The sequence below is a fragment of the Calypte anna genome, chromosome 19 (assembly GCF_003957555.1).
Source record: "Calypte anna isolate BGI_N300 chromosome 19, bCalAnn1_v1.p, whole genome shotgun sequence".
NCBI classification, from domain to species: domain Eukaryota; kingdom Metazoa; phylum Chordata; class Aves; order Apodiformes; family Trochilidae; genus Calypte; species Calypte anna.
Window position 1 is genome coordinate 2,299,812 of NC_044264.1, and position 16,035 is coordinate 2,315,846.

The 16,035-nt window shown below is 50.7% G+C and overlaps 1 protein-coding gene across 1 annotated transcript in view; it reads right to left on the bottom strand.

Annotated features, from left to right (window-relative positions):
• Nucleotides 1-7,339: 7,339 nt before the first annotated feature.
• Nucleotides 7,340-16,035, bottom strand: part of GTF2IRD1 (GTF2I repeat domain containing 1) — a 65,518-nt gene continuing 56,822 nt past the window's right edge. The window contains exons 23-27 of the mRNA XM_030462395.1: nt 11,687-11,764; nt 9,805-9,997; nt 9,336-9,373; nt 8,383-8,438; nt 7,340-7,503 (exon numbers count right to left, since the gene is read on the bottom strand). Of these exons, the coding sequence (XP_030318255.1) occupies nt 7,429-7,503; nt 8,383-8,438; nt 9,336-9,373; nt 9,805-9,997; nt 11,687-11,764 (440 nt within the window). The 3' untranslated portion in view covers nt 7,340-7,428. The remainder of the gene's footprint in view (nt 7,504-8,382; nt 8,439-9,335; nt 9,374-9,804; nt 9,998-11,686; nt 11,765-16,035) is intronic.

The window sequence follows — 16,035 nt, forward strand, 5'->3', positions numbered from 1 at the left end:
CAGGGCCCGGGTTTTGTTCCCGGAGGTTCGGCCGCGCAGGCGCAACCCGCCCGGGGGCTGCCGGGAGTTGTAGTTCCGGCCGGAGAGGCCGGGCCGAACCGAACCGGGCCCAGGGAGGGCGGAGGATTGCGGTTCCCGCCCTGCCCCGCGCCCGGAGCGGCGGCTGAGCCTGAGGTCAGAGGGTGAGTACAGGTCAGGATGGAGGGATGCATGGAGGGAGGGAGGGGGGGATGGATGGATGGATGGATGTAAGGATGGGTGGTGAAACAGATGCTCTGGGGGCTCCTTTCCCTCCTTACCCCCACCGTGCTCAGGGTGCAGGGAGAGCTCTGGGGTCTGGGGTGAGTGGCAGCCCTGGGCTGGGCTTGGTGATCCTAAAAGTCTTTTCCAGGAAGGGATTTTGCCCCTGTGCTCAGCTCTGGTGAGGCCACAGCTTGAGTCCTGTGTCCAGTTCTGGGACCCTCAGCTCAGGAAGGAGATTGAGGTGCTGGAGCAGGTCCAGAGAAGAGCAAGGAGGCTGTGAAGGGATCCAGCAGAATTCCTGTGAGGAAGGGCTGAGGGAGCTGGGGGTGTTGAGGCTGGAGAAGAGGAGGCTCAGGGGAGACCTCATCACTCTCTCCAACTCCCTGAAAGGAGGTTGGAGCCAGGGGGCGTTGGGCTCTTTTCCCAGGCAACTCTCAGCAAGACAAGAGGGCAGGGTCTCAAGTTGTGCCAGGGGAGGTTTAGGTTGGAGATGAGAAAGAATTTCTTTCTGGAGAGGGTGATCAGACATTGGAATGGGCTGCCCAGGGAAGGAGTGGATTCTCCGTGTCTGGAGATCTTTCCAAAGAGCCTGGATGTGGCACTGAGTGCCATGGGCTGGGAACCACGGGGGGAGTGGATCAAGGGTTGGACTTGATGATCTCTGAGGTCCCTTCCAACCCAGCCAATTCTGTGATTCTGTGACATCACTCAGGGGCTGTGTTGGAGCCTTGTCCTGCAGGTACAGGTTGTCCCTGCTTGCAGAGCAGATGCTTTTTGGTTACACAGCACCAGGCACTCTGAGAGCCAGAGCTGGCAACTGGTAAAGCCATGGTTGCCATGGTTGGTTTGTCACCACATGGGTCCTCAGAAGAGTGGAAATTTGGAATTTCCCTGGGTTGAGGTTTTTCCCACTCTTCCATGTCCCTCTCTCCCACCTGAGCCAGCCACAGGTGCTGGGTGAAGCTTGGGAGTGAAGTGAAGTCAGGGAATTAACTGAAGTCAGGATTTCTGTGGGATAATGTTTACCCAGTGTGGTTACAAGGTGACTAACTGAAAAATGAGTTCCTTAGGGCTTCTAAATCCAATGGAGACATTAGCTGAGGGTTGCAAATAAATGCTCAGACTAGAATTAACTTGTATGTTTTTAGGACCTGCTGTAATTAACAACTGGAACACATCACCACGAGCCACAAGAATTTCTCCATCAGTTCAGAGCCTGGAAATTCAGCAGCTTCCTTCTAAATGCCCAACCTCCACCAGTTTTTACCATCAGATTCCTGAGCTGACTCTTATTATCTGCCCAGTTCATCTTGATAGTCTTTCTTGGTTCAAAATTCAAGAGCAGTTTTCTGGCAGGAAATATTTTGATCTAAATTCCTTGCTTTAAAATGGTTTCTTATTGCTTTGCTTTTCCCTGGGCTGGAAAACCAGCTGGGCTCCCACTGCAGGTTGAACAAGATTCTCACACGAGCACAAGGAAAGCAAGAAAGGTCCCTGAAACAAGGGAGACAGCCTGTGAAACCAAAACCACTGGGAGAGAGGAGCTGAGTTCAAAGTTGTTTTTATCATCATAAATATTAATCCCATTTCAAGCTTATAGTCTTCTTCTGAAAATAAACTGATACCAGTTGTTTTTTTTTTTAGTTACTCATTCATTTTGGGCTTTATTTTGCTCCAGAAACATGCATTATTCTCTTCAGCACTCAGGACACTGTGTTAGGCAGAAGTATCACAAAAATAAGTTAGAAATTCAACCTCAGACTAAGAGCAACATGTTCACTCAACACCCCCAGAGAGCTCTGTGGGAAAATCTGAATATCCTTGAGCTTCTGTCTAACATCTGAGAGTGGCTCTGGAGTGGCCCTGGAGTCTCCAGTGTCCCCACTCCAGCTCTCCTGGACATCTCAGCAGGATTCCCTGCTCTGACATCAAGAGGATCATTAGCAGCTGAAGCTGTGCAGTGTTTGAGACATTAACTGGAGAAAATAACCCAAAAAATGGCAAAGCCCAGGTTATACATAATCAATCATAGAATCCCAGACTGGTTTGGGTTGGAAGGAACCTTAAAGCTGACCCAGTGCCACCCCTGCCATGCCCAGGGACACCTCCCCCAGCCCAGGGTGCTCCAAGCCCCATCCAACCTTCAACACTGCCAGGGATGGGGCAGCCACAGCTTCTCTGGGAAACCTGGGCCAGGGGCTCAGCACCAATGAAACTGGGTTGTATCTCAGGTCAGATCTTACTTTGGCACCAGCTGAACGCTTCACCAATAAAAATAAAAAAGGCAAAGAAGGGAGAGAGCCCCAGTGCTTGGCTGCAGCTTTAGGTTCCCAGGCAGGAGGTTCCTGCATGGTCCAGCTGCAGCCAACAGCCCCAGCATGATCCAAAAAGGTCTGCAAAGTGCTCCCTTGCAAATGCGTTCAGTCTGCTGAATAAAAGCCCAGATGCTGTTTATGCTGTTCTCTAGCATCTCAGTGCACTGTATTTTTAAAAAATTATTTGAATCAAAGCTCTCATTCTTTAATTAAACTTCATTTAGCTGCCATCTGCCTGGGATCAAAATGGCTTCATGTTTTGCAACTCGTAATGAGGATTGTTATTGGATTTGTAAACACAAACAACAACAATAATAATTAAAAAAACCCAACCCCAGCAACAAACCAACACACCAGAGTCTTTGAAAAGTAATAAATAAAAACAACATGTCTCAAGTGTTAAGATCTGCATCTTCACTCATCTAATGCTCAGGGAGCAGATCCCATTCAGCACAGAATCATGTTATACACACACAAAAAAATGGGTATAAAAATACCCTGCAAGAGCAGGATAGGGATGAGGGAAAATGAGGATTAGAGCCAAGGGAAAGCAGCATGAAAGCTTCTCCTGCCCTTTGGAGAGGGTCAGCTCCTTGGTCACACTGGCACTGAGGGTGGGAGCTTCCCACCCCAGACAAGGGAAATGCGAAGTGGATGTCACAGCCCTGAATCTCCTTGGATTTTTAGCAGGAATTCCTGCTCTTCACTCCTAAATATCTATCAGGTACCAGAAACGTGTGGCCCCAAAGCCAGCCTGGGGATGCAGGAGGAGCCTGGCAGCCCTGGAGCTGTTGGGCAGGATGTAGGGAGATGAACCTTTCTTAGGGATCGGTGTCTCAAGGTCCAACCAGGTGTCATAACAGAGACCTGCGAGCGGTGCTCTAAGTCTATAGCTCACAGAGTGGAACCAGCCTAGATCATCCTGTGGCTCAAAGAGCTCCTGGCCTCTCTGATACCTAGCCCAAGAGTGAGCTACCCTGTGGGTGTGAGCCTCACCTTCTATTGGCCCCCTGGTCCTGCTCATGCTCAGTAGGGGACCTGCCCTAACCAGGCACAGGTGGGCTTGACACAAGCTCACACCCACTCCTTGGCAATGAGAGGCACCTGGCTGCCTTGTTACTCTACAGCAGGACACGAGTTGGCCTTGGGTGAGTGGGGCTGAGGGCTTGCAGAGCTCCAATTAATGGGTCAAGAAAGCTCAGGATGGAACCCTGAGCCTGGAGCTGTGGCTGCTGGATGCCTCAACAGCACAACCAACCCTCCCCTGCCCCATCTGCCTCACCAGACCCAAGGCAGTGCTGCAGTTGGGCAAGAGGGTTGAGACAGAGCATCCATCCATCCATCCCTCCATCCATCCATCCATCCATCCATCCATCCATCCATCCATCCATCCCTCCATCCATCCATCCCTCCATCCCTCCATCCATCCATCCCTCCATCCCTCCCTCCCTCCATCCATCCATCCCTCCATCCATCCATCCATCCATCCATCCCTCCATCCCTCCATCCATCCCTCCATCCCTCCCTCCCTCCATCCATCCATCCCTCCATCCCTCCATCCATCCATCCCTCCATCCCTCCCTCCCTCCCTCCATCCATCCATCCCTCCATCCATCCATCCATCCATCCCTCCATCCATCCATCCCTCCATCCCTCCCTCCCTCCATCCATCCATCCCTCCATCCATCCATCCATCCATCCATCCCTCCATCCATCCATCCCTCCATCCATCCATCCATCCCTCCATCCATCCATCCATCCCTCCATCCCTCCATCCCTCCATCCCTCCATCCATCCATCCATCCATCCATCCCTCCATCCATCCATCCATCCCTCCATCCCTCCATCCCTCCATCCCTCCATCCATCCATCCATCCATCCATCCATCCATCCATCCATCCCTCCATCCATCCCCCCACATCTACAGCCTTTATGATTCCATTTGCTGTGCTGAATGAAACCATCAATCCCCAGCACAGCTCCTTGGCCCTAATTTAACTCCAGTACCTGCCTTCACCCTGGCCACCCAGCAGCACCCATTAGGGCCCCAGACCTCCCCCTGCCAGGAACAGGCCTGGGGCAGCTTCAAACATCTCCACCCAGGACCTGTTTGTGCTGCAGGATGAGATCTTTGCTGTTTTGTTGTGGACTTTTTTTCTTGTTAATGGCAAAGAAAAAGTCAAAATATAATGAGTGTGCCCTCAGAGGAGGCACCTGCTCAGTGGAGGCTGCTCTGTGAATAAGCCCCTTTCAGACATCTGGGAAGAGAGAAATGTATTTTACCTCTGAATCCTGTTTCTTTGTTTCCTAATTGGAGATGTCACAGGTTTGGGCATCAGGCAGGAACATGAAACACTTCAGATTTTGGTGCCAACCACTCAGATATCAAGCTGCATTTCTAATTGGGGTCACTGACAGAGATCTTTGCCCTTCTCTTGGCTGCTGCCTCTATGCCAGCTCCATATGTTTGGGCTTTTATTACCTCGTGTGATCATTTGTGTCCAACTCCACAGCAAATTCAAGTCCAGAGCAAGGAAATAAAACTGCAGCTGCCTTGAAACTCTCCTACCATCAAAACCCTCCAGTGCCCTTGAAAGCCAAGGACTCGAGCAGACCAAAAACCTGTAAAACCAATAAAGCAGCACACTGCACTCAGAAAAGCTGTCACCAGGGATTTGGAGGCAATGTTTGGTTCCTTCCACCCTCCAAGCCAACCACAGCCACTGCTCCACTGCTTTTGGGGCAGGTTTGGGCTGTGAAGGGGTTGTGACCCATCCTGGGGGGATGCTCACCAGTGGTCACCCCCCAGTGACACACTTGGTATGACACAAGCTCCAGGGCATCGTGTTTCAGGAGGTTCCTGCTGAGCTGCATTTAGCTGCAGACAAGTCAAGAGGATTCTTCTTGTTGTCTTCTTGCTGGATTAGCTCCTGCCATGTCTGTTTTACCAGTGCCAGGCTCCCAGCAGACACAAAGCACCAGTGAAAGACGTGTGGTGGGCACATTAAACTGAGCCTGGGACAGCTGCTGGATGTCTAGAGAGCAGCCAGGCAGAAAGGGACCTGGGATTGCCAGGAAGCTGAACAGGAGCCAGCAGTGTGCCCAGGTGGCCAAGAAGGCCAATGGCATCCTGGACTGGATCAGGAACAGCGTGGCCAGCAGCTCCAGGGAAGGGATTCTGCCCCTGTGCTCAGCCCTGGTGAGGCCACAGCTTGAGTCCTGTGTCCAGTTCTGGGCCCCTCAGCTCAGGAAGGAGATTGAGGTGCTGGAGCAGGTCCAGAGAAGAGCAAGGAGGCTGTGAAGGGATCCAGCACAAGTCCTGTGAGGAAGGGCTGAGGGAGCTGGGGGTGTTGAGGCTGGAGAAGAGGAGGCTCAGGGGAGACCTCATCACTCTCTCCAACTCCCTGAAAGGAGGTTGGAGCCAGGGGGGGGTTGGGCTCTTTTCCCAGGCAACTCTCAGCAAGACAAGAGGGCAGGGTCTCAAGTTGTGCCCGGGGAGGTTTAGGTTGGAGATGAGAAAGAATTTCTTTCTGGAGAGGGTGATCAGGCATTGGAATGGGCTGCCCAGGGAAGTAGTGGATTCTCCGTGTCTGGAGATCTTTCCAGAGAGCCTGGATGTGGCACTGAGTGCCATGGGCTGGGAACCACGGGGGGAGTGGATCAAGGGTTGGACTTGATGATCTCTGAGGTCCCTTCCAACCCAGCCAATTCTATGATTCTATGATTTAATAAAATACTTGGGCACTGCACTGCCAGATTCCTTGGTAATTCCAGCCCCACATCTCCATCCTCTGGAGGGGCCCTGGAGTCTCCAGTGTCCCCACTCCAGCTCTCCTGTCCTGCATCATGGACATCTCAGCAGGGTTCTCTGACATCAAGAGGATCATTAGCAGCTGAAGCTCTGCAGTGTCTGAGATATTAACTGGAGAAAATAACCCAAAAAATGGCAAAGCCCAAGTTATACATAAGCAATCATAGAATCCCAGACTTCTGCTGCTGAACTCTGTGAGTGGAAAGGAAGTAAAACTGCAGGAATTTCAAATACTAGCCCTCAAGTTGCTGGGCTGCTTTGTACATTGAATGAAGAGGCCCAGGGCATGTGAAGGAGTCAACCAGGGCACTGGGGAACCAGTGGAGCATCCGTGGGATCATCCTGTTCTTACTGGAAGAGCAAAGCCTCTTAGAAAAAAACATGAAGAGTGAAGAACCTCCCTGGCTGAAACATCTCTTCCTGGCTCAGAAGCTGGTTAAACACACACAGCTGAAATTGCTCCTGTGCCTTTCCAAGTCTGGGGTAGCAGAAGGCCAGAGAAGAAAGGGCTTGGGGGGAGTGAAACCCCCTTCCTGCTTACACCAAACCAGCTTCTGCTCCAGAGCCAACAGGACCTGCAGGCACAAGCCTCTGATGCTCCTAAGGGCTGGTCCCTCATCTATCACCACACTGTTTGGTACCACACCACATAAGTTTTTACACCTCTGCTCTAAATTAATCCCTAGAATCATAGAATGGTTCATGAAAGATCCTAAATGAAGCATTAAAAAGTGTCAAACCTCTTGGTTTTCCAGCACTGGTGACACAAAGGATTTTATTGAGCAGCCAAAGCATGGCAAGGTCTGTCTGGGGGTGCCCTCCTGCACTTAACTCTCACCTATAAATTCTATTTATCAATCACATGTAATAAAATAAGTACTTTTAAGAGCAAGGCAACACTTTGTATTTTTATTTAAAAAGGCCTTGATGGCAGGAATATAGTGTAAAAATCATTGGAAAAACTAAAAGGCATTGATACATATTGGAATATACACTTTTTACATAAATTACATTTATTTATTTATTCTTTCATTTGAGGTTCTTATTCGGTATTGAGGTCTAATAGTTAATAGGTCCTGGGATCTGGACGTTTAGACCACCATAGTCTAACATGTACATGTTCATGGGCCATTGCTGAAAGAGAGGGAGAGAAAAAGAAGGCAAAATCTCTGTTAGGACAAAACGATGCAGACATCAAATCCCTGACATCTTCCAACACAGCCTGGTGCTCCCATTGTCCAAATAAGATAAAAGAATCAACCCCAAACCAAAACACCACTGGCACACTTGACAAAATGAAAAACCTTTCAAGTTTTGGGTTCTCTTGCACTTTTTGCTTTAATGTTTTTTAAAACATCTGGGATCACTGCTGACCAAAGCCAAGCCCTGAGGGACAGCACCTGGATGCATCTCCCTGACTTCATTCCCTATTTTTGCAGTTTTCCTGCATGCTGGAGCTCTGCATCCCTCCCAGGATGGAGCTGGAGAGATGCTCCCAGTACAGCTCAGACCACAGGGGGACCACTGGGGCCTGCCAAGAGGTGCCACAAGATGCCATGGGGCAGAGGTGATGACACCAGCACCAAGCTTCACCCAGCAGGGTCAGGATTCTGCTCGGGCTGCTCTGATGGGTGGCTCTTGCTTCTGCTGAGCATCCCCCACAAGGTGCTGGGCAGGAGTGAGGTGGGCGAGCCCTGAGGGACAGAGGGGGCTTTGCTCTACTGACCTCCCTGAGACAAACCCAGCAGGAACAGGGAGCCCCAGAGGTGCATCCCCTCCTTGGCCAAACCTGCTGGTGCCATTTTACATCAGACTTTAGAGCGTCTGTCGGGCAGAGGGGATTCGGGTGACGGTTCCAGGAGAGCAGAGAGCAGCATCCTGAAGCAGAAAGCTAGGTAGGCAGTAACCCCCCTAATATTTGGAAGGCTTTACCACAAGTGAGATCTGATTTGTTGATGATGTAGACTCCAGATTGGAAGAGGAGGAAGAGGAAGAGGAGGAAGAGGAAGATACCGAGTTCCCTTCGGAAATCCTCTTCCGCTTCCGTTTGGGAACGCTGCTGTCTTTCTCTGCAGGGAGAAGAGGGAAGCCATGAGGTGTCTGAGGGGACAAGCAGCCCCTAAATGTGGGGACCCATCCTGCACGGGTCCCCCTGGTGATCTGCTGGGCCCCTCTTGGTGGCACGGGCTTGGCCCCCACAGCCCAGCATGGAGCTGCCAGCTCTACTCGGGCACTGGCAAAGAAAACCCCCAAGAAATGCACATCCCAAACTCCAGCACTTTCAGAGCCTGGCATCATACAGACCCGTGCCCATGCTGGGTGCTTTGGGGCTGTGAAGGTGCCAGCTCTGATGACAACATGTCCATAAATACCTGCATGTATGATTTACCCACACCTAGAAGTGAAGTTCTTTGTACATTGCTTTTTCCATCAGGTTGCAGACATGCTCTTGGCTTGCCAGATCTCTCTCCTCTACCTAGCCACCTATTTTCATAACACTCACAGAATCCTAATTATCTCTGGGGCTGCTAATTCTGACACATTTGATTAAAATAGGCAGGGATTTATTGGCAAGGATGGGAGAAATGCATTCAGAGTGACGACAGAGACCTTGTTTCCTTAGAAGCTCAACTGTTAAATAAGGACTCAAGGGCTTCAGCCAGTGAATAAATTGCTCATGGTGAGTAAATTGCTAATGGGAAATGGATAATCAAATCCTCCAGAACATGATGAAAGTTTGAGTCCAATAGCCTGGTCTCTCCCCAGCTCACAGAAGTACTGGGGGTGGTTTGTCCCTGAGCAGATGCTGAGCCTGACATCCTTTTCCAGGCAGGATTTTCACCCCAGCCTTCCCTGGGGACATGGGAGGTTTGAAGACCTCCCCGGGACACCCATCCCTCTTGCCTGTATACCCTCTCTGCCCCAGGACAGGGAAAGCCACACTTATTCCTCACCCCTCTGCTTACCTGTCTGTTTGGCCTCAGTGCAGATTTCGGCAAAGGGCCTGTGGGAGAGACAAGAAGGGTCAGCAGAGGGGGACCCCATCTTTCACCCCAAAACACTGGGGCACAGCCCAGACCTCAACCCCAAGCTGGGTGATGGGACACAGAGCCTCTCCATCATTTTTGGGAAGCAACCCAAAAGAACTCAGCTGGGGCTTTGAGGCATCTCTGAGCTCCCTCAGCACCAGCATCTCAAACTGAACAAGGAAGAGGACAAAGTGGCCCTGCTGAGGCTCTGCTGTGCTCACCCTGGGGCCAAGCACACCCCTGCACTGCAGGACAACTGATGGCAGGGCTGGTCCTCTGCGGGTCCGTGGGGACGTGGCCCCACTTTGGTGGCCCCGTGGGGACTGACCCCATTGTCAGCTGGAGAAGCAAGGGCAATGCTTAGTGAACAGAAAGCTTCTCCTGTCACAGAGCTGGGGGAACTTACTGGAGCTGGTTTATAATCACCATCCGGATGCTCTCCCGTGCTTTTAGGATCTTCTCCAGCCGATGGATGTCGTAGGTGTTGGGGTTTCTGAAAGGGATATCATCTGGCAGCCCCGTAACCTCCACGGCGTCAGGACTGTCCCTGATGAGTTTATAGGGCACCATCACAGGTCTGTTCAAGCCCAGAGCTTCTCCTGTAATGGCAGAGTGGAGGAGAACACATCAGCTTTAACCCACAGGGCTTTGAATCTAAGGACCCAAAGGACCCAGTGCCCCAGGGGGTTGGAACCAGCTGATATTTAAGGTCTCTCCCGACCCAACCCATTCCATGACTCTGTGGCTCCGAGCAGCCACAGCTGCAGTGATGTTCAACCTTTGCAGCAGCCACATCCCACACAGCTATTTCATCTCTGCCTGCCCAATTTATTGCCTGCTCCATTAGTCTTCATTTAGGATCCTGCCTGGAGCCTGTGGTGAGGGCTGTTTTACAGCATCAGCACTCCCACAGCCACCTCTGCTCCGTGCACACCCATCACCAGCCTGGTTGGAAGCCCAGCAGAGATTTGCCCCTCTCCTCCTCCCCATTTTGGGGGTCCCTGGGGGGGAGGTCACACCCATCACACATCATTGCATTGCTCCTGCCCATTTTTTTTCCTCACTTTATCCCTTTGGCCTCAATAATATCCCGTGGCAGTGTAATACCTCAGTGTAATTCCTTGCTGCACTTCAAGTGCTTCCTTCTGCACCATTTAACCCCCTGCTCACCTCTCTGGGTACCTCTTTAGGTCCTGCATGGTGGGGAGCACTGAACCTCCCCCTGCCATGCTGCTCCTGACTGCAAGAGCCTGTTCACACCTCACATCTCTGCAGCCCTGGAGGTGTGAGCTGCTGCCCAGACACATCCCTGACTTTCCTTGCTCCATCCCTGGAGCATAAACTGTGCCAGGGCACAGAGCAAGGGCAGCAGCCTCCCTGGGGAGCTGCACCTGAATGCAGGCAGCACCCCAAAGCAAACAGGGCCTGGGGAAGGGGAAGCAGCCTCGATGAGGGAAGAAGTGAGAAAAGGAAGGGAATGACATTTCTTCACTGCTTTGCTCTCATTTTGGCTGTTTTCCTTCTCCTCAGGCAATTATTTTGGGGAGAGAAGGGAGACACAGTACCAAAGCAGTGGAGTGCCACTGTGGCCTGGCTCTGGGGACTCGTGTGTTGAGAAATAAGCACCCAGCAGGTCCACAAGTGATGCCTGAATGGGGAGAGCTCCCACAGTGTCAGCCCATACCCAGAGGACTGGGAAAGTGACCTCCCTGGGGTCCTCCCTGGCTCCTGCCCACCCAGCTGCTATTCCTGCTGTGCCTTTTCCCAGCCATGGGTGGCAGGGCAGCTTTGTCAACACCACAAGGAGCCTGCAAAAAGCATTTTCAAATCTCCTTCAGGCTCCTGACCTCCTTTCCCAGCATGGCTCTGGTGAGTTTTTCCCCAGCCGTGCTCCCAGCCCTGCAAGCAGAGCAGGCAGAGCCCTAGTGCAGGGCAGGGATGCTCAGTACACACAGCACAGCTCATGCCAGCTGAGGACACATTAAAAACACATGAAAGGCTGATGCCAGACTGAACAAATCCTGCTCCTTGGCTGCATTTTTCCATCCTCCCTCCCTTTGCCAAGGATGAGCCAACAGGAAGGTCAGGGTCCCACCTGCCAGGAGGGAGGCAGAGGGACGTCCCCAGGGACAGGCTGTGATGGGAAGCAGTGGGATGAAACCTGTGCTGCAGCAGGCTGCCCTCAGCTCAGCCTATAAATAGAGGCCTTCAGTGGAATTAATTTTAACTGTGGCTCCTGTCAGCAAAAAACAAACCCACTTGGCCATGCGTGCAGACAGGAGACTCACCATATTTTTCATTGAAAAGCTCCTTCACTTGCTCTCGGAGAATCACCTTCTCTCCAAGCCTGTTGGCATCATCTTCATCTGCAGAGAAAACAAAAAAACAAACAAAAAACCACCAGGGAATAAACCTGGTTTATTATTAAACCACCCCATTTCTTTCTGAGCCCCCAGAAAATCCATCCCACTGTCACAACTCAGGACCTGTGTCCCTGCCCCTCTGCCGTGGCATGGGGACACCTCCAGGGTGGCTGCTCTGAGCTTACACCTTGTGTTAACTTGTGTTAAGCCTTTCACAGCCGTGCAAAGTGGATGCAAAATGCTGCCAGCTCTGCATTTGCCCCACTGGGGCTGGGAGCATTTTACATCCACTTTGTGGTGCTGGAAACGACCACAAAATACAAGAAGTGAGGGAGACTCAGGCCCTTGGTGCCACCAGAGCTCCCACAAGTGATCTCAAGGAATGAGATAGTGCTTTTATAGCTGGGCTCCTAAGCACAGGATTGTTTTATAATATACCATATAATCAGCTTGGCTTTATTAGCTTTTTTAATTATCCTCATCATGCCAAACACTTTCTCCTCTGTTCTCCCATTTCAAACCATGTGTCAGTAGGTTTTTTTTTTTCCTCCCAGCTATTCAGCAACCTTGTGGGAAGGGGGGGGAGATCCAGGAAAAAAACCTGGGGTCAACCCCAGCCCCCTCTGAAGCTTTTTCACCCCCCCCCCAGCTCTAAAGCACTAACTGGAGGAACCTTATCCACCTCAGGCCAGGATCACCCCTCCAGCACAGGGACACAAAGGGGTTTCCTCCTCCTGCTCATCCCCACCACCAGCCTCACCATACTCCAGGGTAAATGTTTTCAACCAGGCCACAGGGTGGAAACCCAGAAGAGTTATTTGAAAGGAGGACCTTGAGCATCCCCTGCAGCTATTTCATGCAATTTGAGCAAGCACAAGGCACCTGGGCATCCTCTGCCCACTTCTTCAGCTCCTTAATGTGGTTTATGAGCAAGCACCTGATTTTGATTCTGATTTTGAGCAGTCAGTGGATTTTGCTTTTGCTTTGAAGCTTTCAATTTTGTTTGAATTGCAAGGGGAAAACCTGCCACGAGTTCCTGCCTCCCTGCATGGGCTCTGGAGCCCAGCACTCAGCACTCCTGGCAGACACCAAATGCCTTGGCCAGGCTGTGGCCAAAGGTGCCCAAAGAGAAGCTGGCACCCTTTGATCCCTGCACCCTGCTACTGCAGGGTACTGAGTCAAAAAAGCCTCATCTTTACCTGGAAAAACAATAGTTTTGTCTGGATGTAGCTAGGGAAAAAATGAATTAAGCAAGAAAAAGGGAGAACTGTCTGCACGGGAATCTCAGGGCCAAGTTGTGCTTCAAACCCAGATATGGCAACAAACAGTTTGAAAGGGATGGAGCAAAAAATAAAGAAAAAGAAAAGAAAATCAAGTAAATGTTGCCAAGGATCTCTAGAACCAAGACCTTGCCTTGTGGTGCAGCTCCTGAGGCCATGGAAAGCCTGGGGGACAAACCCTCCTGGCTCCCTCTGTGACTTCCTTGTCATTAATGCTCAGTTTCTGGGCTGTGTACACACACCCGTGTGGATGTATAGATGGTAGCAGACAAAGAAACCCCCAAATTCAGTGTTCTCACTTGTTTAATCCTCTGGGACTGAAAAATGCAGCAGCTCTTTCCTTCCTGCTCATGCCCTGAGCAACAAGAAACATGATCCCAAGGGGGTTCTTCTGCCTCGTGACGGGCAGGACTCTTCAAGACCCATCCAAGGACATAAATGAATGCCATGGAAAATCTGGAACTGAGCACGCATAACAGAGAAGCCAGAGAGGAGGCTCTGGCTGCTGACACAGCTTCCCAGGGACCTGTGCCCCCATCCCTGATCATCATCAGCTTCGAATTCAGCCCTTTGGGGTTGGGAAATTATCAACTCCAGGAGGCCACTGACACCCCTGGGATGTGCTGAGTCCCTCCCACAAAGCAGGTTTATGCAGCTGGCTTCAACTCTGTGCTATCAATTATATATATATATATATAAATATATATAAATATATATATTTAATCTAAAAAGTAGTGATTTGACTTATTTTTTGTCCAGTCCTGCTTGCCTGACAAGTGAGGAGCCCCCCTTCCTCCACAGGCACTTACATGCAAGGAAGGGGTGACATTTTTTCCCTGTTTCCTCTTTTCCAAGAGGACTTCCCAGGGCTCTCAACATTTCTTTTGGAAAAGCCAAGTTGTCCCTAGTAGTTATTAAACCTGGGGTTTAGGTGTCTGCTGCTAGACAGCAAGATCCAAAACACAACCTAGTCTTCTAGGGACTTTCAAAAGACCCCAACCAAACCAAACCCAAGCTAGCCCATGGATAAATAATGGGGAAGGGCACCCAGTGGAGACTTCAGCAGCCCAGGGTGCTGCTCCAGGTGATGCATATCCTCTGACTGGCCCCTCTGCTTGGAGAAACAAGCTCCTGTCACCCTGACACCCAGCATGAAGCCTCTTCCATGGGGGAAAGAGCCACCACCCAGAGGAAAAGTGGCTCAGGTCCCTTCTTCAAGCAATCCCACTCGTGTCAGAGAAACCCTCAGCCAGGCACCCAGTGTGCTTATGGCTGTCAGAATCACAGAATTATCACAGTTGGAAAAGACCTCTAAGATCACTGGGTCCAAATGTCAACATTCCCCCCAGATAAAACTCAGGTATCAGTATCTGTATCACCTCTAGAGCATGTCCTGAAGTGCCTCATCTGCACGGGTTTTAAATACCTCCAGGGATGGTGATTCCACCACCTCCCTGGGCAGCCCTTTCCAAAGCCTGACCACTCTCTCAGAAAAGAAATTCTTCCTCAGATCGAGTCCAAACCTCTTCTGGTGCAACCTCAGGGCATTTCCTCTGGTCCTATCATTATTCCCTTGAGAGAAGAAGTCAGCACCCACCTCCCTACAGCCTCCTTTGTTGGAGAAAGCAATAAGGTCCCTTCTCAGCCTCCTCTTCTCCAAACTAAACAATCCCAGCTCCCTCAGCCTCTCCTCACAGAACTTTTTCTCCAGGCACTTCACCAGCTTGGTTGCCCCTTCCCTGAACCCGCCCCAGCAACTCGATGTCTTTCTGGTACTGAGGGGCTCAGAAACACAGGATCTGGCTCTGGATACTCAGAGGATAAACCTGTCCCCCTTCTTCAGTGGGTTCAGTTACACCCCTGTGTAAATCTGGAATAAACCCACTGATTTATTGAGGCTGTTTCACAGCAACTTGGGTTCAAACACTGCTGGAACTGGCTCAGCACAGGCGTGTTTGCAAAGCAGAGCCTTAAACTTGCAGGAGCAGGCAATTAACATCAAGACATGCAGCCAGAATCCCAGCTGATGAGAATAAAGCTGGATCTGCCCGAGATAAGCTGTGCCCTGTCACAGATACAGGCAGGCAAGCTCTTCTTTACTCCTTCAAATTAGTATAGATCTTAAATCCCCAGAGCCTACATGGCTGCACACCAACCCAGGCTGTGTTAAAACAAAGCAAAAAAGCTCTGCCCCAAGCCTGTTCAAGCTCTCCTTGTGAACAGCAAGTGGGGTTTTTAACAAATGAATTGCTTGGACACATGGATGAGCTGAGGGTAAGGTGACAGGTTGGTTTGTCTGGAGCAACCCTGGCACCCAAGGATTGCAGCAACGGTGCTGAGGATGGGGGAGAGGCTTAATAACAACAATAAAATACTGGTAAACACATCCTGCATCATTTTCTCGGTATCACAGGGAAACAGAGCAGAGAGGGAGAAAAAAAAATACCTGAAATTTGGGGGTTTAAGACATTTTCATTCCCATATTAAAAGGCAAGTGCATTTCTTGTCTGCTACCATCTACGAGGCATCAACTGAGCTACGTACCATTCAAGGCAGCGTAGGCTTTTTCCAAGGATGTTATCCGTCTAGGGGCTACAGAGTAAGTTAACAGAAGACAAAACAAAAAAACAAAAAAACAAAAGAGAGAGAGAGAGAAAGAAAAGAGAGCCATGAGTGCTGCAGCTTGGTTTCTTGGTCACAAACAAAAGCAAAATCCAGGGTGACACCGTCCCTAGCAGCTTAACCTTCCTCTGGTGCCAAGGCCTCTTGGCACAGAGATGTTTTGGGCTAAATAACTAAATAAAAACAGCTAAATAACTGCCCAGGGAGCTGGGCTCTCCACTGTGCCCCAAAGAACTGTTTTGGGGGGTGCTTGAGCCCATGAGCATCCCTCGAGCTGTGTCACACTCCTGAGTGGCTCAAGGTCCACGCGAGCCCAGGGACATGTGGCCGAATTGCAGCACTTAGGGCAGGGGCTGGAGCAGCAGCAGTTGT